The sequence below is a fragment of the Chlorocebus sabaeus genome, chromosome 14 (genome assembly GCF_047675955.1).
Source record: "Chlorocebus sabaeus isolate Y175 chromosome 14, mChlSab1.0.hap1, whole genome shotgun sequence".
In the NCBI taxonomy this organism is placed as follows: Eukaryota; Metazoa; Chordata; class Mammalia; order Primates; family Cercopithecidae; genus Chlorocebus; species Chlorocebus sabaeus.
Window position 1 is genome coordinate 27,896,693 of NC_132917.1, and position 25,765 is coordinate 27,922,457.

The 25,765-nt window shown below is 40.8% G+C and overlaps 1 protein-coding gene across 7 annotated transcripts in view; it reads left to right on the forward strand.

Annotated features, from left to right (window-relative positions):
* The window catches only part of BABAM2 (BRISC and BRCA1 A complex member 2), a 452,593-nt gene that overhangs the window by 324,679 nt on the left and 102,149 nt on the right, over positions 1-25,765 (forward strand). For all 7 annotated transcript variants that reach the window (XR_012095242.1, XR_005243113.2, XM_038006214.2 and 4 more), the window contains one exon: positions 24,636-24,735. Coding sequence is in view for 5 of the 7 variants with exons in the window: in XM_038006214.2 (XP_037862142.1) it covers positions 24,636-24,735 (100 nt within the window). In the remaining 2 variants the exon portion in view is untranslated. The remainder of the gene's footprint in view (positions 1-24,635; positions 24,736-25,765) is intronic.

A 25,765-nucleotide genomic window follows, 5' to 3' on the forward strand; every position in this document is an offset into this window, starting at 1 on the left:
AGATCATGCTACTGCACTCCACCTGGGTGACAGAACGAGACCCTGTCTCCAAAAAAAAAGTTTAAAAAAATTAAGCTTTTATATGGAGATGTCTATTTGGGAACCTGGTAAAAAACTGAACACTAAAGAAGCTACTAAGAACTCAGTGGATACTGTATAGGAGCTTTCTTGATCTACAGAGGTAGTTTGCATAAGAAACAGAGGCGTTTCCCTACTGTTTTTGAGACATACATGCACATTGTTAGAAATAATGGAATTTCAATAACTTAATATAGAGTAACATAGAGCATTTAGTGAGACCAAGGGGGGGAATGCTGTATTATATTGAGAAAAGGGGGAGTATATAATATTAATAAGGAATATAATTAATTTATTGCCAGATCAGGCCTAATTAACTTCTACTAATTATTTAAATTTTGATTTACTTTATTAAAATATGCTTATATCCCATTTCTTTTTTAAAAGTTGAAGATGTATATTATAGGATTAAAAAATAGTAATAGACATGGAACATCAGAATTAAAATACATTTTTGGTTTATTTACATTTCTAATGTAAGCACTCTAAGTTTTTATTGTTGTTTCTTTCTTCCTTTTTTGGAACCCATGCTTGGTTCTATCATCGATTGCTTAGATATAAAAAGCCACTTTTTTTATCTGTAAAAGGAAACAAGGAGATGAAATTTACTTGGTTTTCTATGTTTTTTAAAAGTACTCTAGAAATGGAGAATATCCATTACTAGAACTTTAACTTGCTTTAAAAAAAACAACACTTTTTATTTTGAAATGAAGACAGGAAGTTAGCAGAAATGGTGCAGAGTCTTATGCATCCTTCACCTGGTTCCCTCATTGGTGGTATTTTATATGACTGTCGTGCAATAATCAGAATCAGGAAATTGACTTTGGCATGTTACTGCTAACTAGACTAGACCTTAGTCACTTTTCATCATCTTTTTAACCTGCATTCACATGTGTGTATGTGTATGTGTATGTGTATGTGTGTGCATGTGTCTATGTAGCTTAGTGCAATTTAATCTGATATATAGATTCATGTAAACACCATCACAATCATGATACAGAACTGTTCTATCACCACAAAAGAAGTCTGTTGTGCTGCCTCTTTGTATTTGCATTATGTTTAGGTATTTCTTTTTATTTTTTGAGAGCAAATAAAAATGATACTGCATTTTTAATTTTGATTTCCATGTGTTCATTGCTGGTATATAGTAATACAATTAACTTTTGTGTGTTGATTTTGTATCCAACAACCTTGTTGATCTTGTGTTCATGAGAATAGTTCTGTGAGTGTTTTTATAGATTCCTTGGAATTTTCTACATAAACGATCATGTCTTACACAAATAAGGGCTGTTTTATTTTTTCCTTTCTGATACACGTATGCCTTTCTTCTTGTCTTATTGCATTGGCTAGGACTTCCAATACCATTTTGAATAAGAGTGGTGACAGCAGACATTCTTGCCTTGTTCCCAGTCCTAGGTGGGGAAACTTTTATTTAGTTTTTTTGTCATTAAATATTATGTTTGCTGTAAGATTTTTGCTGATGTTCTTTATCCACTTGAGTAAGTTCCTCTCTATTCCTAGTTTGCTGAAGTTTTTTTTTTTTTTTTTTTTAAATCACAAATTGTGTTGGATTTTGTGAAATGCTTTTTCTGATAATGCTAATGCAATTTGGCAAGTGAAATTTTTCCTGTAACTGTTGCCCTCCCCAAGCACTCCTTGCAGGCCCCATATTGCCGGTACTTAAATATGATAAAAGGAGAAAGATTCCAGATAAAGCATTTTGGGATATGAATTCATATTATTGTATGTTAATTCTGTATCGATGAATGTCAAGCAGAATTGATTATATACTGCGAACTAGACTAGACCTTATTCAGTTTTCACCATCTTTTTCACTGCATTTATGTGTGTGTGTGTGTGTGTGTGTGTAGCTTTGTACAATTCAATCCAATATATAGATTTGTGTAAGATTCTGAATTTTGTAGTTCTTTCCTTTCTTAGTAATATTTATTGAGGTAGGTAGAGAGCAAGGGATTAGGAGTGTGCACTTTGGAACCAGACTTTGTTCTAATGTGGCCTTTATCATTTACTAGTTATGTGGGACCTTAAGCAAAGTCTTTAACTTGTCTAAGCCTCAGTTTCCTCAACTTTAAAATAGGGCTAATGTTGTGAAGATTAAATGAGATAATGTATGTAAGATGCTTCATACATAATGGGCATTTAATATGTGTTAGTTGTTGATGCAGCACTGATATGTTTAATAATGTATTAAACTCTTACATTCAAAGCATTCTGCTGGGCATTTGGGATGACACGGGGTCATATGAAGTACATAATTCATTTTAGAAGAATGTGCCATTTAATTTTCAAACGTCTCATTGTTTGAATAAATGAATGAAAACTTTTTTCTCTTTGCACCCATCCAAGACCAGTCAGTCTTTGGTTTTTACCCTTCCACTCCTTCCCTTTGTCATTTATTTTCTCTTTTTCTCTCCTACCCCTTTCCCTCTCTCTTTCTCACTCCCTGTTTTTTAGGTAATAATCAAGTTGTCATAGGTGAACCAGTTTCTACCCCTCTGCTTTTTTCTGCTCTCATGGGTGTTCCTTCTTCCCTTTCTCCCTCATTTTACTTTTTCAGGTTTTCATAGTTACCCTGTAACTGTATTTTAAGCCAGCTTTCCCTTTAATGTTTTCCATTTCCTTGAGGAACCTCAGGATAGCCCCTCCTCATGTTTTACTCTCCTGTTTCTGAGCCAAAAAGGACCATGATCTTGACTAAGCTCTCTCAGAGACACCTGAATCCAAAGTAATACTAATTTTAAAATTAATGACATTAATGTCTAAAAGCTTTGATGGTGCCCAGAATTATTTAATAGAATCTTCACTAAATTTTCCACTTCTCTCTTAATTTTCTTCTAATTAAACTTTATTTTCTTCAAATAACAGCATCATGATAAGTTAAAAGCTCTGACTTAATTTTTGTTTAATGGCTGTATTTTAAAAGAACTTATTTCTATTATTTTCTCAGTGCAAATGTATAGTATTTCTGCCACTTTATGAATTTTTAAGAAGCTTTCGTATGTTGTCCTAAGAACCTAGCCTCCTTTACAATATTATTTCTAGAGGAAAATGCATTCTGCAAACTTCTAACAAATAAGCCAACTCTAGTGACCCCTTTTGTTGGTAAATTGGGTACTCCTTGTACTAAATGTTCCAACTTGTAGAGGATTGCAATTTTTGCAGGTATTTTAGAGAACCAAACCAGCCTGTAAGTGCAGTATTTAGTTCATCTTCCTTGGAATGAAAACCATCTAATTAGAGTTGCCATGACAACTCTGTTTTCATGCAGTATAACAGACCTATTGATCTGAAGTTCAGGTTGATGGAGCATGTGTACATGTTAGTGACAGAAGCCATCATCCAATATCTTACAGAGTGTTGGCTCCATTTCCCTCCTAGCCTATTTTCTACCTTATGCACTCACAAGTATTTATTAAGCACCTATTGTGTACAGAGCTCATAGAAGCCCATGAAATATTCACCATAAGAAGAAAGAAACAGTTGTAAAACCCTATCATGGACATAGAATAAAACCCCAGTAACTTACCCTCTCCTTCATAATCTGGCCTTTTCGTGGACATTTGACTCTTTCTTCTCCCACCTCCCCAATACCCACCACTTTGGCCACACTGGCCCCTTTCTGTGTTTCAAACACTTCAGCCTCATTTCCACCTCAGGGCTTTTGTACTTCACATTCCCTCTGCCAAAAGGTCATTTGTCTACCTCTTTTCATGTTTGGCTCCACTTTATCATTTGAGTCTCAGTTTAACTTTATTTCCACAGAGAGACTTTCCCCGATTGCCCTAAAGTTGCCACCTGCCATCTGCCCTCATCCATTGTCATGCTCTTTGACATTGTGATATTTCTGTTTCTTTCTTATATTATTATTGCATTGTCTCTTATTAGCATATAATTTCTATGAGAGTAGGATATGGCAATGTCTTGTTTACTGTCATATCTATTCATATTTGTTGAATGAATGAGTCATAGAGTGATTTAATATCATAGTGGTCAAGAAAGGTTTCATGAATTGGCACTGATTTAAGTGCTTTGGAAGACAGTGGATATGGCTGTGTAGAAATAATGGTCAGAGGCGTTTTATGTGTGAGGAATAATCTATACTGAAAAGTACTATATGCGTCAGTTTGTTCAACAAGAGCATTTCTGAATAGCCAGTTGCACTGTAAGGAAGGGACCACTTGGAGAGTGATTCTTTCATTTTTACAGTAGCCCTGCGAAACTTATTATTATCTCCATTTCAGAGATAAGCAAACTGAAGCTTAGGGATGTTTTAAACAACTTGCCCCAAAGGCAGTATACTAAGTGATGAAACTGAATTTCAAATCTACGTTGCCAGTCCGATTTCAGAGCAAGGGTGCTTAACCACCTCATTTTTCTGGTTCATTCACACTTCAGGTTAATTTTTCTTAGGTTTTTATGTCATATCATGCCATATATTTCCATGCTTTTACTTGGGATGCTGACTTTCCTACTAGAAGTAAATTGCTTGATGTTCAGTCTGTAGGTATTTATTGCTTGCCTACTGTGTGCAAGGTATTATCGCATATTAACAGCATTAATTGAAAAAAATCACCCAGCCAGTTACATACTGTGTTCGAGAAAATTAAACTCATTGAACTCATATTTTCTTTCTTTGAAATTCTCTGTATCATATAACAGTGGATCTAAAATGAACATAAAAATTTAAAGGGTGGTTTACAAGGATTTTTGTGTAACTTTTTATGTTGATATTTAAACTTAAAAGAGAAAAAGTTGCAAGGATAGAACAAGGAACTGTCTTACTCCTTGTACACAGATTCCCTAATTGTTTACACTTTGCCCCATTTGCCTTATCATTCTCTCTGTGTATTTATATTTTTGTGTCTGCTCATTTTTTTCCTAAACTATTTGAGAGTAAGTTGGGGCCGCAGTGTACTTCACGCCTAAATGTTTCAGAATGTATTTCTTAAGAACATGGACATTCCCTTATATAACCACAGTGCAGTTATCAAGTCAGGCACTGTATCATTGACACAGTACTATTATCTTACCCACAGTCCATATTCTAATTTTGTCAATTGTTTCAGTAATAACCCTGTTAGCTATTTTTTACCCTGGTCCAGGATCCAAGCCAGATCACACATTGCCTTTAGCTATCATATCTCTTTTATTTTTTAAATCCGGAACAGTTTCTCAATCTTTATCTTTCTTAACCTTGACATTTTTGAAGAGTACATATCGGTCATTTTGTTCTTTAATTTGGGTTCATTTGATGCTTCCTCATAATCAGATTTGTATGTGTGACATGATGTGTCTGTCCTGAGTAGAGCATATCAAAAGTCACATGATGTCAGTTTGTCCCGGGATTGGTGATGTTGACTTTGATCACCTGGTTAAGGTGGTGTCTCTGTGGTTTCTGCACTCCAATGTTACTAGTTTTCTCTTTAATAAGAACTCTGTGGAGTGATGTGTTGAGACTATGTAAATGTCTTCCTCAGACTTTCACCACTAGTTTTGACAGCCGTTGATGATTCTCCAGCTGCATCTTTCTTTCTACATTTATTAGTTGGCTTTCTACTGTAAAGAGCTTTCCTCATTTATTTATTTATCCATTAACATATGTATATCAGAGGGGATTTATTGATTCTGTTTTATTCAATGGGACACGTACCATTACTGTCATTATTTATTTTGCTGCATAAACAAAGCCTCATTTCATCATGTTTCCATCAAAAAACAGTTGTATTTTGAATGCTATATTAGATTTCTAGTGTTGCTGTAACAGATTACCACAAATTTAGCAGCTTAAACCCATGCTAATTGATTATCTTATACTTCTGTAGATCGGAATTTCAATGCTCCTGCAGCTACAGTCAAGGTGCTAGTGGGCCGCATTCCTTTCTGGAAACTCTAGTGGAGAATCTGTTTCCTTACTCTTTCAGGTTGTTGAGAGAGTTCAGTCCCTTGCAGTCGCGGAACTGAGATCTGGTCCTTTGCGAAGGTCAGTTGAGCTTCTAGAGGCTGCTGACCTTATTTGGCTCATGGCCCCTTTCCTCCTTCAAGGCAGCTTTGACAGGTCCAGTCCCTCTCATGCTTCAAGTTTTTCCTGCCTCTTCTGTCATCATATTTTTCTGGCTGACTCCCCTGTTTTCCTCTTCTACTTCTAAGGACTCATATGTCTAGATGGATTGAGAGCCCAACCAGATAATTCACGATAATCTCCTCATGTCGGGGTCCTTAGCCTTTATTATATCTCACCAAAGTCCCTTTAGCCATGTAGGGTAAAAAATTCCTAGCTTCCAGAAATGAGGATTTGGCAACTTTGGGGAGCCATCATTCTGCCTACCACAAATGCCTACCTGTGTTCAAGGCTTGTGTTAGGAGCTTACTTATTTCTATTTAATCAGGAAAAAAAAAAAAATTCGGGTAGAGAATTACAAGCAAAGAAACTTCAGTGAGAAATTGCTTTATGTTTAGTTAAAAGAAATAGGCTTGTAATCAAGAGTGGGGGCTGAGGAGATGATGTTGTAGTAACAGAGCTTCAGAAACGGTGCTTGAAGGTCGCTTGAGCCGTTGCGGAGCCAAGCAAGCACGTAGGGTTTAATGCTCAAGTGTCCCTGCTGCAAAATGAAGCTGTGCTGCTGCTGGCTGCAGGGACTTCGGGAGAAAAATCGGGGCTGGTGAGAAACATGATACTGAATGAGTTGTGGCTCGTGCTCCTGTTTCCTGAATTTTGTCCCTCACTTGTCTCAGTGCCTGGACCTGTTTCTGATGATGTGCTTTCACTAGCTAGTCACTGTTTCTTCCTTTTGTACCAAACAAGTTTGTGTGGTAAGATTGGATCTTTCAGTGTTATACACACCAGCAAAACGAACTGATTGTTGAAGCCCAGCTGGTCTGTGGTGGGAGGCAGTGTATGGCGCAGTGGTGGAATGTGTGGGTTCAGAAATTGGATGGCCTGGTTCAGTCCAGTGTCCATCATTTACTGGATGAGTTCTTTTGAGTCAGTTACTTAACCTCCCAAGCCTTACTGCTATTTGTACAATATATCAACCTTACAGGCCTTTTTTAAGGGTTAAATAAAGAAAAATAAAAGAAGCTCTTAATATAATGCCTGGCTCATGGAAAATGTTCGTTATGTGTTATCTCTTATTGATGTTTTTCTAAATAATAGTAGATTTTAGATCAATAACATAGAGTTCCATAGTCCTTGGGAATTAAAAAAGCTCAACTTCACAGTCAAACTGTGTTCTTATATACCTTAGTACCTCTCTCTCTCTCTCTCCATCTCTATGTCTGTCTCTATCTCTGTTTCTCATGTTACAAAAGTAATATGTGTCAGTTAACTTTCCAATACCAACAAAAAAAAAAACAAGGATACAACTGGGTGTGGTGGGTCACACTTGTAATCACAGCACTTTGGGAGGCCAAGGCAGGTAGTTTGCTTAATCCCAGGAGTTTGAGACCAGCCTGGGCAACATAGGAAGACCTTGCCTCAACAAAATAATACAAAAATTAGCCAAGCGTGATGGCAGGTGCTTGTAGTCCCAGCTACTCAGGAGGCTGAGGTGGGAGGATCACTTGAGCCCCAGAGGTCAAGGCTGCAGTGAGCTGTGATGGTGCCACTGCACTCCAGGGTGACAGACGAAGACCCTGTCAAAAGAAAAGAAAAGAAAACTATACAAAGTGCAATGTGATCATGTGTCTTACTGTAATTCTCCCTTCCTCTGCAAGATGATCTCGCCGATTCCCAAGTGGGAAGTGGAGTAAAAAACTCTTCCCTTGGATTTCCCTCAGTTAACCTTGGTGTCTCTCCTTTTACCACCGCTGCTTCTCTCTCTCTTTCCCTTTTTTCCTGTCTCTCTCTCTCTCCACCGAGACCCAAGGAAAAGCTCTGGGACACCAGGCAGGCCCTATTCCCTCTGAATTTCTCCCCTTTCTGCTTTTGCTTCTTTCCGTTCCTGTCTGAGGGATGTGCTCATCCGGTGCCACATCCCTCTTCTTCCCTGTGCTGGTGTTTCTCTGACTTGGGTGGTACCACCCTCTTCCTTGGGACAGTAGGCCTCAAGTTTTAGCCTCAGTGAAAGGGCCGGGGAGAAACACGATTTACTGAGAAACACGAAGTATGTCGATTTAGTATGTTTGCAATGTCGCCCTATTAAATCAGTTTGGGGTATTTATTTATTTAGTTGTTGTTGTTGTTGCTTTAATTTAGCCACAAAAAAATGTGTGACACATTACATACTATTCTGCAACTTGCATTTTTCCTATCCAGTGTATCATGGCCATTTGTCTGAATGGAAATGATGAATGTATTTTTTAAGTGGCCATCAGAACCTGAAGGCTGCTGTCTTCCTGGTGGCTGTATGGTACTCCACTGGAAGACTGCTATAATGTGTTCAACTTCCCTGTTGTTGATTGAAATTTGTCGTTTACATTTGTGATTCGGTTCTACTCATATGAACTTGTCATTTATTCTCTCCAACATTTGTCTTCAGTCCTTCCCGGGCCTAGGAGGCAGAAGTCACTCAGAATATGCCCCATCTCTATTTTGAGTCTAGAGTTGGGTTGGTGTGTTTTTTTGTTTTTGTTTTTGTTTTTGTTTTTGATTTGAGACCGAGTCTCACTCTGTCGCCCAAGCTGGAGTGCAGTGGTGTGATCTCGGCTCACTGCAAGCTCCACCTCCCGGGTTCAAGCCATTCTCCTGCCTCAGCCTCCCAAGTAGCTGGGACTACAGGCACCTGCCACCACGCCTGGCTAATTTTTTTGTATTTTTTTAGTAGAGACGGGGTTTCACCATGTTAGCCAGGATGGTCTTGATCTCCTGACCTCGTGATCCGCCCGTCTCGGCCTCCCAAAGTGCTGGGATTACAGGTGTGAGCCACCACGCCCAGCATGTTTGTTGTTCAGGCAGTGAGCATGGCTGCAGCTTAACCGTTTCAGGAAGCGATGGGAGCAAACTTAAGGGCTCGCCTTGTTCCAGAGTGACCCTGATCCCAAGTTGGTTCCTAAGGAAATGAGGAAACATCCAGAAAAGTGAGTTGTCCTGAGTTAGCCCCAGACTGTATTGAGAAGCAATCTTGGTCTGATTGGGAAAGGGAGGTGCTGATGCGAGCCTGGAGCCCCGTTGAATGGCCGGAGCTCTGTGGTGGACCTTGTATACTCATGCTCAGGGCTTGCCGATGGCCCAGAAGTTGTGAATCCTCCCCTGCCCTCTGCTCTAAGACTCTAAATGCCTACACGGGGTTCTGTGGAAGAGTCATTTCTGGAGAGTGCCAGGAATCCTGAGAGTTAAGAGTGTCTTGAACTGAATCCTTACACCAAGAGGCCTAGATTGATGGAGAGCCCAACCAGAGAATTCAAGATAATCTCCTCATGTCAGGATCCTTAACCTTTATCACATCTCACTGAAGTCTCATTTGCCATATAGGGTAAAACACTCATAGCTTCCAGAAATGAAGCTATGAATATTCAACATGTGATTCCACGTGAGTCTGAGTGAAACTACTTTGGGCCCATTGATGCCATGGATGCAGTATTGATACCTTCACATCCTGCAGGGGCAGGAGATAATAGCTATGGGCCAGCCATAGAACTTTTCTCATAAGTCATGTTTATATTCCCCTCTGTGCTATTAATACTGCTCTATTAGTATATGTTTAGTGTTTTGGTTTTGAAGGCTTAAGAAAACAGCAGCAATCCAAATTCTCAAGCAACCAAGAAAGTGGTTTCCAAAAAAGTTATTAAGCCAACCTCAATTATATTTGGCCAATTAAATTGGCATTGTCCTTGTCTAAAGTTACCAGAACCCCTTCTCTTCCTGACTAAACCTTTCCCTTTCTGTTGTGTCTTGTGTCACTGGTTTAAGGAAAGCAAACACATCTACCTTCTGGAGTTATCAGGTGCCTCAGTACAGGTTCCCCTGAGTTCTAGGCAACCTGGACCATGAGGCGCCCTGGCCCTGCTTCCCGGCAGGCCTGCCCCACACTCTGTCTAGGGAAGTGTGGGCCCTTGTTACTGTTGTGGCTGTTTTGAATCATCTATTTTAGAGAATTGGCTAAAAATAGTATTTAAATTAGTGGATATTTTTTAAAAGTAAAAGATACCAGGTAAATAAATTATGTTATTCAGAAATAGATTCCTAGTTTTGCACAGATGGATATTAACAGAAGTGAACTCCCACTTCCCTGTTACTAAGTAAACAATATATTTAGTAAGATCAAATGTTTTTGAAATGATAGCAATCTACTGAATATATCTTATTTTTGTTAAAATACTAACTCTACTTATAGCCTCCTCAATTCCCTCTTCCCATTCTGCTCCAGCAAATGGCTCCTCCTGCTTTCCAGCTGGTTTGGGGAGCACACTGCAGAGGGGAACAGTGCCCCCATCCAGTGTCTATGTCCTGCTCCCCATGCTCACCTTTGTGGACATTTCCTGGGCAGTAGGTGGCACCAGGGCCAGGCACCCGGGCTTGGCACCTGAGCCGCATCAGCAGAATGGGGAGGAGAGGGGGTCCTTGTAAGCAAGCACCTGCCTGCGGCCCCTTATACTAGCTCTGCCATTCTTCCCTTCATTGTTCACCACCTTGACTTGGTCATACTCTCTGCTTATTGGGCAGCTATGGTGGCAGTGAGAGTAGGGGGCTCAAGAGGAGACAGGAAGATCAGTGGGCAACTGGAATGACACCAATGACTTGGCTCTTCAAGGTAGAACTGGGGCCAGGCTGAATGTTGCTAAAATTAGAAGAGCAGCAACTTTACCTATTAACTAAGGTCTTTAGCTTCTAAGGACAGAAGACTCCTTCTGTATGGTTGAAACAGCATTTCTCAGGAGTGGGGCAGTTGGACAATCTGTCCTTTTAGTCCATATCAGAACCAGCTGTGAGCTTTTTTCTTTCTTTTCAAATAACACATTTCTCCACCCTGAGATTCCAATATGCTATGTTAGAACAAGGTGGGAGAAAAGGTATTTCTCCTCCCACCCCTTCCTCTCTCCCCAAGAGAAATCTCTGGAGGGAGGTCACACTACTTCAGTGTTCAGGGACAGATACAGTTCTACTCGCTGTCTGTATATGCAAGAGATGATGTTGAAGAAGAGGCTATTTCCAACGTTAACCAAAGTGGCACACGACTCCGTGTGAACCAAACCAAAACAACAAAAATACTTACCTTCAAACAGTTTAGTTTACCAAGTTAATCACAGAAGATTAAAAAATCGCTAAATCGAAAATTCTCTACCTGTAATGGATGTTTTCATTGATGATGAATATTAGAAACATTAACTGTATCACATACTCCCTGAGGACATAGAGTAGTGACTTGCAAATGTTTTGGTTTGGAATTGTGGCACCTTATTGTTGTCCCTAAATGGTTTACATATTGCACATGTTTTTAATTTAAAAACAAGAAACAAAATAACCACTTTAATTTCACAAAAGCCCTTTTGTGATAACTGCAGACATGAGTGTCATAGAGCCAGACCCTTGACTTGCTGCCAGTAAAATGAATGTGTCTTTAAAATTTTTGCAAACAAATTTAGTCTGAACTCTTCTCTGGCTTACTAAATTGTGGGATGCTTCGTGCTTCAGTTTGCGGTATTTGAAGTGACTGTCCCCCTTGCTTTAGAAGCGTGCTGAATGATGCTCACGACACTGCTGTGGGCCTCTGCTGACAATGCAAGCTCTCACAAAACTGAACGTTTGGCCCGTTTACCATAAAGAAGCAAACAGTCCCCATCCTAAGGACAGGCCTAGCCTAAGGTTAACAGTAAGAGCAACATTTTGTTGCTTCATTTTCCTATTAAGCTCTGGGTTGCTGATTGAAGCAGAATTCCAATGTTTTGACACACCACCACATTGTTAGCACGATAGGGAGGATTTGATTATGGGAGAACAAGTCCAAAAACGGTAAATTGACAAAAAAAAAAAAAAAATCTGGGGCCCTGTTTCTCAAGGCAGCTTTTGTGGTTGCATTCCTTTATTTGATGTGGTTCTTTCCTTCTCCTGTGCCAAACGGTGCAATGTGGAAAAATGATGAAGTTGCAAAAAAAGGAGGGGTGGATAGGGAGTGAACTGTTTAGTAACAAGAGAAAGAAAACAGAGCTTAGGGATCAAAGACAAAAATACCTGTTTCTCCAAGTAAGAAGAAGAAAGTTAACTCGGGAGTTCTTTCCTGAAGCCTGGGTAAAGATTGAGCCCTGCTCTCAGCTGGTGCCACGTAAGCCAACCCAGGCTGATCACAGTAGAGACAAGGAAGCCACAAGCTGCCTGTAGGTGAGAAGAGCAGCAACCAGAGAAAGGGCAAGGCCGAGTGCTATGGGTTCCCAAAGACAGTCGGGCTAACAAGGGTGGGCCCCAGGGAAGGAGGATGGAGAGCAAAGTCTCCTTCAGCATCAGACTGAACACGGTGAACACCAGCCAGCCCTGCAGGCATCAGAATCCAAAGGAGGAAGCATCAGAATTGAAAGGAGGAAGCGGCTTCCATGCAGGAACAGGATTTTATTTATTTACAATTTGAAGGCTGGATAGCTTCTCTATTGTGTGGTTTATGACATTTTCTGAGTGTTAAAATTATCTCTTTTTGCACTGTGAAAAGAGCATATATGATTCATGTTAATATTTCTGAGGATCAGTCACCAACTAACAGCTAGTATTTTGGGTGGGAGGAAGGCTTTTGTAGGCAGCTTTTTCACCTAACATAGAAGTTAAAAAGCACCAGAATATGCCTCAAGCTTCGTTCAAAATCATATAAATAGCTCCCTCTTGCACAGTTGCAATCTAGTATCGTTGTGAGAACTCCCACAGTCCACGGGCTGCCTAATGTTCACCTCACCCTTGCCTGAAAAAGCTAATTCTTGTGGTTTACCTGCCGATGGAATATAGCGTCTACGAAGTTTCACCAAAGGGCCTCTTTTCATTTTTGCTAATAACCTAATCAGGGAGGTGGAGTTTGCCTATATTTCTTCCTGGATACTTTTCCTAGTTTCAGCATCTGTAGAACTGTCAGATATTCCTATAATTCTAGATCAAGAGTCAGCAAACTAAAACCTCCTGGCCAAATCCAACCCACAGCTAAGAATGACTTTTACATTTTTAAATGGTTAGAAAAATATTTAAATAATAATGTTTCATGACTCGTAAAAATTACACGAAACTCGAATTTTAGTATCCATAAACAAAATTTTGTTGAAACACAGCCATGCTCATTCATTTACATATTATCTGTGGCTGCTTTTGCACTTCAGCAGGAGAGCTAAGTAACTGCAATACAGGCAGTATGGATGCAAAGATGACAATATTTACTACCTGGCCTTTTACCGAAAAAGTTTGCCAATCCCTTTCCAAGACTGTTAAACTCTCCTTTTCCATGATGACTATTTCCATAAAGATATATGCATTTATTGGCTTTTAATGTTCATTTAGAAATTTGACTTCCGTATCTTTTTTTATATTAATTGGACTTTAATACTACAAATATTTATTAAGTTCCTGATATGCTTGGCATTATTCTTGCCAAGAATAATGAGGTTATAAAAGTGAACAAAACAGAGGCAGATCCTCATTCTGGAGGAGCTTATATTCTAGTGAGAAGTCATGGGGGGAGATGATGAATGAATACATATAGAATGTCTTATGCCACGGTGAAAATGACATCACAGACGACCAAGTACCAGAGATGGAAGGGGGCTATGTTAAATAGATGGTTCAGGAAGCTGACATTTGAGTAAGACCTGAAGCAGATGAGGAAGCCTGCCCGCAGATGGCTGGGAAGAGAGTTCCAGGCAGAGGGAACAGCAGGAGAACTGGGCCAGTGCACTGAGGTGGAAATCACCCCAGTTTGTCCAGGGAGGTTTCAACCCCAATGAGAAGTTCTGGTAGGTTCTGAGCCCTGCTCTCAGTGAGTGCCTCTGAAGCCAGCCAGGCTGATTGACTATGGGGTGTGAGAGAAGGCAGTCAGCGATGATGGAGGTTTTTGGTCTGGGAACCAAGAGATAGAAGCTGCCATTCTCTGAGATGAGATGGATATGGGAGCAGTAGGTTTCAGGGGCAAGTTTACTTGTGAGCAGGTTAAGTTTGAGATGCATTTTTAACCTGTGGCAGTGGTGAGAGGACAGTTGGCTATACAAGTTCTGAGTTCAAGAAAGGCCTGAGCCAGACAGATACATTTAGAATTTGTTAGATTAAAGGAGAAATTTCAGCGGTGAACCTGGCTGAGATTCAGTCTCAAAGCCCAGATTTTTTTTTTTAATCTCCAGAACATCTCTCACTTTACGACTAAACAGAACTTTTATTTTTTTAACCTCACATTTTCTTTCCTTTGCAGTTCACCACTGGCATTGCATCAGGATCTATCCCTGTTCTTGCCTCCTCTCTAGGTAGATACCCCTTACCAGTAGGCACGCTGGGCAGCCTGAAATATGAAATGTGCCTTTCTCAATGGGCAAAAAGCTGCTCGGTGCAGTCCAGGACGCGTGGTCTGCTGTCCACATTGAGATCCTGGCCTCGGATCCATTGCCCTGCCTTGTTAAGTAGTGTCTGTGTCCTCCTTACTTCCAGCCTCAGTTTTGATTTGACTGCTTCCTTGCCTTGCCTTCTGTTTACCTGAATATAACCACACTCATTTTACCCATGTATACATCTAGCAGAAACCACCTTTTTTCTGGTTGTTTCCATAAATGTCTCATCTCCCATACTAGGCCTTAAGAGCAGATCTGTGTTTTCCTTACCTTCCTGTTGTCCACCGTGCAAGTAGTCACTGCCCTGATGCCACGGGGATAGGAGGCACATTTTCATTGACCACACCCCTTCCCATTCCAGCCCTGGCTGTGCATCATTGCGTGAGGTCTAGAGCAGTGTTTTTTCAAACTGTGGTGTATTTTTTCAAACTCCGACCTGCTGAATAAACCTAGTAAATTGCCTTCTTTGGGGTGGGATCTGGGTATCTGAGTTTTTAACAAGCCCCCCCCCCATCCCCCCTCCAGATTATTCTTAAGCAAACATGAAAACTCCAGGTACAGAGAAAGATTACAATTCCAGTTTCACTGCTTCCAGCTTGGACAAATCATCCATCTCAAGCCTCAGGTTTTTTGCTTCTCTCTACAATGAGTATGTTGACACTTGCTACCTACTTTGTAAAGCTGTCGTAAAAATTCAAGCAAGGAGCACTTTGGAAACCTGTGCTAATCTCATCTTCTGATATCTTTTCATTTTCGTGTGGAGGTCAAGCTTTAGCTACCTACAGATTGACTCCTTGAACACAGAGACCAGTGATGTGCACGTGAAGTTACCTAGTGCTGTTTATGTGCCTGACCTTTTAGTAAATACCAGTTAATAGAAATCAGGCAGATACCCTTCTGTGTCCTGGAAAGACAGAAGGCTTTTTTCTTATTCTCTGCATCTTTCTTTGACTATCATTAAAACCTGTGTGCAGTGAGAAAGAAGGAGTTAGAAAAATGTTTGTAGGTGCGTCTCAGATAACTATTGCATGCACTGTTTTTTTTTTTTCCCCCAGGGAAAATGTTTTAAAGGTAATTCATAGTAAAAGTGAGCTGTACCTATTTAAGAGCAGTAAAGCTATTCATTGGAGTTTCAAAGGTGTACCTTTATAACAAACTCATAGTAAATTCACTCACTCCTGACCTCTAGTTTTTGAAAATAGTTTCACTTCTTGAAGAAACTGTAATGCAATCAACAGCAGGTAGTAGGCCAGGAATCAAGATGCAACAAGAGAAAAAAAAACTTTTCTTCCCCTTACCCTTTTCATGTCTTGAGTGACTGGGCATCATTAGAAGTAGTTCATACCAACTCTTAGTAGAATAACATCTGCTAAGTCCATTATTGTTTTGGGGGGCTTACTTAAAATGCTTTTCCACATGCTAACAAAATCCTGATGGTGGACATCTGTTAAGATTACTGCCCTCTTAAAGGCTTGTTTGAGATGTTAACAAACTTACAAAACGCATTTCTGAACAAAGACTTGGTTAGTGTTCATGCCATTAGACATACTCTGTTTGCAATTACAATAGTCTCGTCTTTCATATTTTTTAAATGTAAAGTTATTTGCTTGCATTCCACCTTCTTTCTACTGGAAAGTGTCCATCAAGTCCTCTGGCCCTGAACTAATCACGTCAGTTCAGGTACCAAAGTAAGTTTAATAAATATTCCTGGAAACACCCTCAAGGACTTGGTCAGCCCAGGCATCTACTGAAACACCCAAGTCACATGTGGAACCAGATGTCAAGGATGCAGATAAGGACATAGAAGTCACAAAAGTGATAACCAGAGACCTAAGAGTGGGGTAGATTTAGGTGAGGGAGACCCCACTGGGGTTCGATGCCTCTTTGTCATTCACCGCCTCTATGACCTTAGAGAGGTTCTATAGCTTCTCTGAAGTTCCCGTGCTCTCACCTGTAAGACGGGATAACACTTCTCTCATAGGTTGATATGACGAATAGATGATATCATAGAGGAAAAGCACCTGATACAGGACATGATGCATTAGTGCTGAGTAAATGGAGTTATTATTCACTACTCTGTTCTGTGGAGAATTCATTTACCAACCAAATTCCTCTTAATGCCTCTTAAACTCTTCTCGTTTATAGTGTGCCTAATCAAAGAACAGCTGATCAAAATTATCCGTGTAGTAGTAGGCCTTTTATTTTTTTTTATTTTTTATTTTTTTTTTGAGACCGAGTCTCATTCTGTCACCCAGGCTGGAGTGCAGTGGTGCAATCTCAACTCACTGCAACCTCTGCCTCCCAAGTTCAAGTGATTCTTCTGCCTCAGCCTCCCAAGTAGCTGGGACTACAGGTGTGCACCACCACACACCTGGCTAGTTTTTGTATTTTTAGTAGAGACGGGGTTTCACCATGTTGGCCAGGCGGGTCTCAAACTCCTGATCTCAAGTGGTTCCCCTGCCTTGTCCTCCCAGAGTGCTGGGATTACAGGCGTGAGCCGCCGTGCCCGGCCCATATTTTTAATTACTCTATTTAATAATGCCGTATTTTTTAAAGTTATTTAACTTAGCAGTTTCAACTTTTTTAGACTTTGCTCCAAGGAGGAATGTTTTCTGAGTGCTTAATCATAGTTGTCATTGTCTCAACATTTCCATTTTTATATGTCCCTTTAAAAGTGAGAAACAAAAAATGGAATACAGTACTCTCACAGAGTTCTTACTTACGGTATAAAGTATGTTTAGTAGAAATATTAGATTAGTCACAAATGTAATACAGCCAGGCCTGAATTGATGCTTCCATGAGCCTCTGATTCCGTGTGAATACTCAGATTTTCTTCCACTGGTATACTTAACTCATCTTTCTGATCTCCTGTCTTATTTTCTTGTCCTATTGTACTCATTGAAATTTTCTCCATATTGAATTACAACCTGATTTTGTTTAACTGAAGGACTGACACTCTTGAGATGGCTCAAAGTTGAATCTGTAAAATGAGTTGAGAGCTAACAATAGGTCTAGAAAATGCTTTGCTAGAAAAAAAAATTTAGCTAGAAAACAAAACAAGGCTGGGCGTGATGGCTCACACCTGTAATCCCAGCACTTTGGGAGGCTGAGGCAGCAAATCACTTGAGCCTAGGAGTTCGAGACCAGCCTGGACAACCTAGCGAAACTCCTTCCCTACTAAAAATACAAAAAAATTAGCCAGGCATGGTGGCACACATCTGTGGTCCCAACTACACAGGAGGCTGAGCTGGGAGGATCACCTGAGCCTGGGAAGTTGAGGCTGCAGTGAGCCGTGATCACGCCACCGCATGACAACAGAGCAAGATCCTGTCTCAGGGGAAAAAAAAGAAGAAGAAGAAGAAAAGAAAGTAAGAAAACTAAACTAGAGCCTCTCCTTAATTTATTATGTATGTTCTTCTGGGTTTTCAGAACTATGAATGATTTTTTTTTAGTCCCACCACGTTACTTTGTTGTGACATGTGATACCTCTAAGATGATAAAAAGTGAGATGGACGAGGTGATTAATTTTATGTATAAAAGCTTTGAAGACAATTTAAATCACTTATTCTACTATTTCAGTATATTGGTAGGGAGTAGACTTTTTAAAATTCTACTTCATCTTTCTGTGAAAGAATTCCTAATGAAAAAGGACATAGGCTTTGGAACCAGAAAGGCCTGGGTTCAGTCCCACCTCTGCAACTTACTTGCTGGGTGATCTTGAATAAGATACTTAGACTCTTAGATGTCAGTTTCCTCATCTGTAAATGGGGCTAATTCGGTCTACTTGGCAGGGTCGTTGTGAGGTTTAGAGATCATGAAGTGCCCAGTAGAGTGTCTGGCAAAGGTGGGAACTCAATAAATAACAGTGAGTTGTTTCATAGTAATGGCTCTCCTGGCAGGCCACCAGGAAACATAATCTGGTATTACAGAGTGCCCCAGATTCTTGAGGTCCCTGGCATTCCTCTACTTTGGAAGGACTTATCATTAGTACCTTAGTCATGTGTTCAGAATGGGAAACTCAAGTCCTTAGACATAGTTAGGCATACAGTTAGTGTTTGTTGAATTGGATTGAAGGCAGCACACATTGCCTTAGGATTTCTCTTAGCTTGGAGGCTACAGGCTGCTTGTTTCTATCATCCTGGATGTTCCCCTTTCCATGCTTCAACTTCCAACAGCCCCTGAATCATACTGTGGAGGAGGCAGCCAGGTCAACTTCCTCTCCCTCAGAACCCAATTCAGGGGCAAAGGCAGGATGCCAAGGCTGACCCAAATGTCTCTGACAACGCCTTGTCATGACCCTTGGACAGAGAAGACTTTTAGAGTAACGTCTCTCATAGAGTGCTTGGTGCTATTTTTGTGTTAATGTAACTCTAATTGGTACTCTGACCATTTTAATGCTTTGAGAGAGATGTCTTTTTTTTTTTAAGAGACAGAGTCCCACTCAGTCATCCAGGCTAGAGTGCAGTGGTATAAGCATGGCACATTGCAACCTCCAACTCCTGGCCTCAAGTGATCCTCTGGCCTCAGGCTCCTGAGTAGCTGGGACTATAGGCACATACGATCATGCCTGGCTAATTTTTAATTTGTTTAGAGATGGGATCTCGCTCTGTTGCCCAGGGTGGTCTCAAACTCCTGGCCTGGAGCAGTCATCCTGCCTCAGCCTCCCAAAGTGCTAGGATTACAGGCCCAAGCCACTGTGCCTGGCCAGGTCTCTTTGAGAGTGGTGCTATCCCACTGAACTGATGAGAAAGTTGAGTAGAACTAAAGAAAGAAAACTTGACAGAAGCAAGAATTAGGATTGCGAATCACTAGCTCTTCTGATTTTCTCCAGTCTAAATTATGTTTTGCTCATTTTACTTGACCAGTAAGGTAAAACCCCACGTGGGAGGAAAGGGAGTTGCTGTTTCATAATGGGTCAGAATCAAAACCCTATTGTCCCAAGTCAAGCTTTCAGACAGGCTGACTCCCTGCATTTTTCTGTGTCAAAATAAAAACAATTTATTTATGCTATCACGTTGCAGCCAAGTTAAGTCTTCAGTGCAGTCATGCATTTCTTAATGGCCAGGACACGTTCTGAGAAATGTGTCATTAGGCAGTATTGTCATTGTGCAAACATCATAGAATGTACCAACCCAAACCTAGATAGACAGCCTACTACACGCCTAGGCTATCTGGTGAGCCTATTGCTTCTGGGCTACAGACGTACACAGCATGTTCCTGTACTTAATCCTATAGGCAATTGTAACACAATGGTAAGTATTTGTGTATCTAAACATATCTAAACATAGGAAAGGAACAGTAAGCATACGGTATTGTAATCTTATGGGACAACTGTCACATATGGGGTCCGTCATTAACTGAAATGTTGTGTGTGGCTCATGACTATATTAGAGATGTGATAATTTGCAGACAGACTGAAGTTCACAAAGGACTCTATGAGTTTCATTTGCATGGAAAAGACTAGTATTAATACATTCAGTATAGATAGTTCTTAATTTGAGTTTTAGAGCCAACAAGACTACCCTGGAAATGCTTTTCTGGTTTCATTTTGGCCTATTTAATTACCCCTACCTTTGGAAAAGTTTTTAAAACTCTGGCCTCGTCCTTCTAATTTATATCCACAGATTAAGTTTCAGTTCTAAGAATTATAAACTAGTTTCATGTTTGATTTTATTCCATGAAGAGATAGAAGCTACCCTCTCATCAGAACAGCCCTTTTCATCCTTTTCTCCTCCCAAGTGAAGCCTGAGCCCCTGCCACACCGATTTCCTTCTCACCCTGCTTCCTCACCGCACCACTCTGCAGGTCAGGAGTATCAATGCCAAGTGGTCCCTTTCATCTCCTTGTAATTCTTCCCCAGCCACTTAGTGGGTTAGTCAGGCCCTGCCTTCTCTTCAGCCAGCCCTGCAGTCCTGGGAATGTCTTGAGTGAGCCCTGGAGTCTCTGCACAGGGTGAGTTTCCTGTTGTACATGCTCAGCCCAATATTTTTTGATTCATGAATATTAAAGAATTAGAGATCACAAGGCCTTACCACCATCTTGCACCCTCTAAAAACATAATGACCCTTTATTTCATGGCACTTGACTTAGTTTATTCAGCATGATCAGGGCAGCATTCAGGCTATAGCAAGCCTGTTAAATATTTACCCATGAGGCGGATATTTATACATGAATCAGCAGCACTTATCAGTGTGTGACACTGGATATAGATTTTGGACCCTTACAAGCTAAGAAACTACTGAGTTAAATAAAGGGTGAAATGACGTCCTTTAAAAAATAAACTCTCAGTTAAAACTATCTTTCATAGTGCCTAAAGTGCTTTACACTTGTTGAGGCTCACCCCGGACAGCCAACCAAGTCATTCAGAATCAGACCTGCCACAGTGGCTGGTCCGTCACATTTGAGATCAAATGAATCTGATTGTTTGATGGTTGGGTTGGGAGAGTACTGAGATATTAACAAAATTAAGAGGAGATCCTGCCTTGCTGCTGTGTGGGAAATTGTAAATGGAGATGAGCCATACATCATGGTGTCTACTTTGGTGACGGTCTGAAGCCTCTAGGAGCCCCTCATCATACTGGGATGCTGGTCTGGCTCACTGATAGCTAGATCCACTGTTTCTTTCCATCCCTGTAGTCTTTCATGATTGAAAATCCCCCTGCTCTCAGGGAGGTAGTATATATCAGCAGAAACAGCCTAGACTCTGGTGACAGGCAAACCTGTGTTCAGATCTTGGTTTTACCTCTGTCTAATTGTGTGAACCTAGGCAGTATTTTCTGTTCTCTGAGCCTCAATTTTTTCACATGTGAAATTACAACAATACTTCCCACCTCTTTGAACTATGGAGAGCATTTAATTAGATAATATGATAAAGCACCTAGCAACATGTGTTAGTTCTTGGTAGTGACCAAAGCAGGGTGCCGACACATGGGCCTGCCAGCAGAACACATGGCCTTTGGAGCTCTTCACACCTCTGCTTTTCTCCATCATTACAGGTGATTTTTGTCTAACAACTGTATTTCAGAATGGCACAATCAAAACAGACAGAGGGAGACAGTTTCAAGTTTAAAGGATTACTCAGACTGTTTTCCTTCCTTGTATATAATTTAATGACTGTAATATTTTATATAATTCAAAGCCTATTACTGTCAACTCCAGGGAAGTGTCCAAATTATTTTCTTTTTTGGAATTTTATTATGCCAAGGATTGTTCGTCTAAGTGAGCTATGAGTAGCTTGGATCTTGTCATTCTCTATGTTATACAGATATTCAACCAGTAGCTACAGGACATAAATATTGTATTTATTTTTCTTGCACTATGGATTATTTTTTTCTTAATCAGCTTTCTATCCTAATGAAATCATTAGAACCTTCTGGTTAGATGTGTGCCTTCTATGTTATTTGTGCATACAAAAAGAGGAGACAAAAAGCCTTCCTCTGGTTTTTAGGAAGTCATAGGAATTTTCGTAGCTGTCTTCAGAGTTTAGGCTAAATCTAATCTAATGCCTACTCTAAGCGTAGCAAAAGGAAATGATGGCCTTGCTGATTCTAGGCAGTTGCAGAATGCAGATGATTCATTAACGTCATACTTAGTCAAACACTGTCTTACAATTTTCTCAACTGTCAGAGTTGTGCTTTTAGGTAAGATCTGAGTAGAAAAAGTCAATATTGAATATTTCCACTCCACATTGACTTCCTTGTGTCACTCGAGATTTTGTTCATTTAGACTTTTTATTTGCATGAGCAAACACAAAATTCATTTATTTATTTATTTCGAGATGGAGTCTCACTTTTGTCGCCCGGGCTGGAGTGCAGTGGCACGATCTCGGCTCACTGCAGCCTCCACCTCCTTGGGTTCAAGCGATTCTCCTGCCTCAGCCTTCCGAGTAGCTGGGATTATAGTGGCCTGCCACCACGCCCAGCTAATTTTTGTATTTTTAATAGAGACAAGGTTTCACTATGTTGGCCAGGATGGTCTTGATTTCTTGACCTTGTGATCCACCCCCCTCGGCCTGCCAAAGTGCTGGGATTACGGGTGTGAGCCACCATGCCTGGCCCCACTCAATTTATTTTTACCAGGAAAATTAATTTCAGAAATCTGTAGTCAATAGGGAGACAGGATGGGTTTGTAGTCCTTTTAGTAGTGTTTTATACATGTGTATGCACATTCACATACATACTCCCTGTATCACAAACCCTACACTAAATCAAAGTGCCCTAAACCTTTTCTTGGTTTGTGTGTTTGTTTGTTTGTTTGTTGAGACGGGGTCTCACTCTGTCGCCCAGGCTAGGGTACAGAGGCACGATCTTGGCTCACTGCAACCTCTGCCTCCAGGCTCAAGTGATCCTCCCACCTCAGTTTCCTGAGTAGCTAAGGCTACAGATGTGCACTACCATGCCTGGCTAATTTTTAAAATTTTTTGTAGAGATGAAGTCTTCCTATGTTGTCCAAGCTGATGTCGAACTCCTGGACTCAAGTGATTTGCCAACCTCAGCCTCCCAAAGTGCTGGGATTATAGTCGTGAGCCACTGCACCTGGCTGCCCTGAACTCTTTAGAAATGATTTTCTAGCCGGGTGTGGTGGCTCACGCCTGTAATCCCAGCACTTTGGGAGGCCAAGGCGGGCGGATCACAAGGTCAGGATATCGAGACCATCCGGGCTAACACGGTGAAACCCCGTCTCTACTAAAAATGCAAAAAATTCGCCTGGCATGGCGGCGGGCACCTGTAGTCCCAGCTACTTGGGAGGCTGAGGCAGGAGAATGGCATGAACCCGGGAGGCGGAGCTTGCAGTGAGCCAAGATCACGCCAATGCACTCCAGCCTGGGCGACTGAGCGAGACTCGGTCTCAAAAAAAAAAAGAAATGATTTTCTAGGCAGTTATTGTCACACCTTTTTCTTCCACTTACAACCTTGTAACTGTGGGGTCTTGGATAATAATCCAACATTATAAATAAATAATCACAACATTAAGAAGTAATCACAACATTAAGAGATTTTAGGGATTTTTTAAAATATCCCATCGTATTACAGAGAGGGTTTAGGGGACTTATAGAAGTATATGCATTAAAATGAAATTAAGAAAAGAAAAACAAGCTAAGGCAAAAGGAAAGGGAGCATAGGAAAGAAGATGAAGTGAAGATTAAGGGTGATAAATGAAATGTATGCTTTAAAGTTCTGAACAATTTCTTTTAATAATTGTTTGCTGGTTAATTTAAACTGAAAAAAAAGAGTTTTGTTTTTTTTTTTCTTTTGAGACTGAGTCTCGCTGTATCGCCCAGGCTGGAGTGCAGTGGTGTGATCTTGGCTCACTGCAACCTCTGCCTTCCAGGTTCAAGCGATTCTCATGCCTCAGCCTCCTGAGTAGCTGGGATTACAGGTGCCCACCACCACACGCCCAGCTAATCTTTGTATTTTTAGTAGAGACCAGGTTTCGTCATGTTGGTCAGACTGGTCTCAAACTCCTGACCTCAGGTGATCCCCCCACCTCAGCATTCCAAAGTGCTGGGATTACAGTTGTGAGCCACCGCGCCCGGCCAGAAAAAAGGAATTTCTGAAAGATCTGGAAATTATTTCTGAATCAACATTGTATCTTACTACTTGGATCAGTGATTATTGACTGCACCTTCTTGTATACCTTCTGAAATACAAGATAATGGCCGACAAGCTGTAGAATTAGTCTCTTTAGAACTCTGTTACAGTGTTGCAGCAATTCATTTTAGTTCAGTTTCAGTGTTTAGTGAATAACTTACCTGTGCCCAGCGAAGAATTGGGCATAATGAAGAGTATGAAAGTGTATGTTTCAGTAATGCCTGCAGCCCATTGGTGTTGGTAAGACATTTACCCATCCCATGCCAATCAAAATTTTCTAATTTGTACTGTTGCGTGTTATCAATGATGTATAATGCAAACATGCTAATTTATTAAAATGAATTAAAATGCAGAAATGTAATCATAAAGTGAAGCCCACATACCCATCATCATTAACCTAGGCAGTCGGTGGCCAGACTTTGATGAGAGAAGCCGAGTCTGCTTGGGGGTAACACTTCTTAAGTTGCTTAAGCCCTAAGAGAAGTGTCCATTGTACTCTTGTCCTTTCAGTGCACTTGGAGGCTCCTCGGCTCTTCATATCCCAGCTTTCCCAGGAGGAGGATGTCTCATTGATTACGTTCCTCAAGTATGCCACCTGCTCACCAACAAGGTAAAAGCAAGTCCCCAACTCATCCCTCTTGTGAGATTTCTTCCTCCAGTCCACCACGTACCCAGAATCATCGTGCATGCTCCATCCTTCTCAGACCGTCTGCTCAGTTTCAGCCTCTGTATAGATACCTGCCCTTCCTACTGTGAATTACAGTTAATCTGTTTCTCTCTCTATTTCTTTGCCCTCCTTCTTCCTTTTCTAAGGATTCTGACCTCCTGTTCCAGTCTTATCTTCATCTCTTAACTTTGTGTCTGGGATTTAAGTCACGTCTTTCTTGAATTTCCTTTACCCAGTTTTTGCCAGTTCTTGCACCTTCTTAAACTTTAAAACTTTGGAACCCCATTGCTTCCCAATTATCCAGAGCATGCATGTGTGTGTGCTTGTGCTTGTGCTTGGCAGTAGTTGATATCAGAGTAATTGTGTAAAACTGCCTTCATCTTTCTCTGCATTTCTGTACTTCACTTTTTAATAGTCAGCCTTTGATTCTTCTCGTCATACCTGGGAGCAGTTCACTAGTGTCCTTCGCCTAGGGGCAAGATTCCCAAGTCAGCTGGTCTTTTTTTTTTTTTTTTTTTTTTTTTTTTTTTTTTTTTTTTTTTTGAGACAGAGTCTCACTCTGTAGCCCAGGCTGGAATGTAGTGGCGCGATCTCGGCTCACCGCAATCTCCGCCTCCCAGGTTCAAGCCATTCTCCTGCCTCAGCCTCCTGGGTAGCTGGGATGACAGGCACCCTCCACCACGCCTGGCTAATTTTTGTATTTTTAGTAGAAATGAAGGTTCACCCTGTTGGCCAGGCTGGTCTCGAACTCCTGACCTCAGGTGATCTGCCTACCTCAGCCTCCCAAAGTGCTGGGATTACAGGTGTGAGCCACCGTGCTCAGCCAGTCAGCTGGTCTTACACTCAGTCAGATGACCTAAAGCTTCTCTTAGCTACATGAATGAGCCATTGCATTAGCAAGTAGCTGAGTCTAATGGTTATTGTTAGATGTTTCCAAAAAGTATAAGAATATACTTGTTAATGTCCAGCTAGT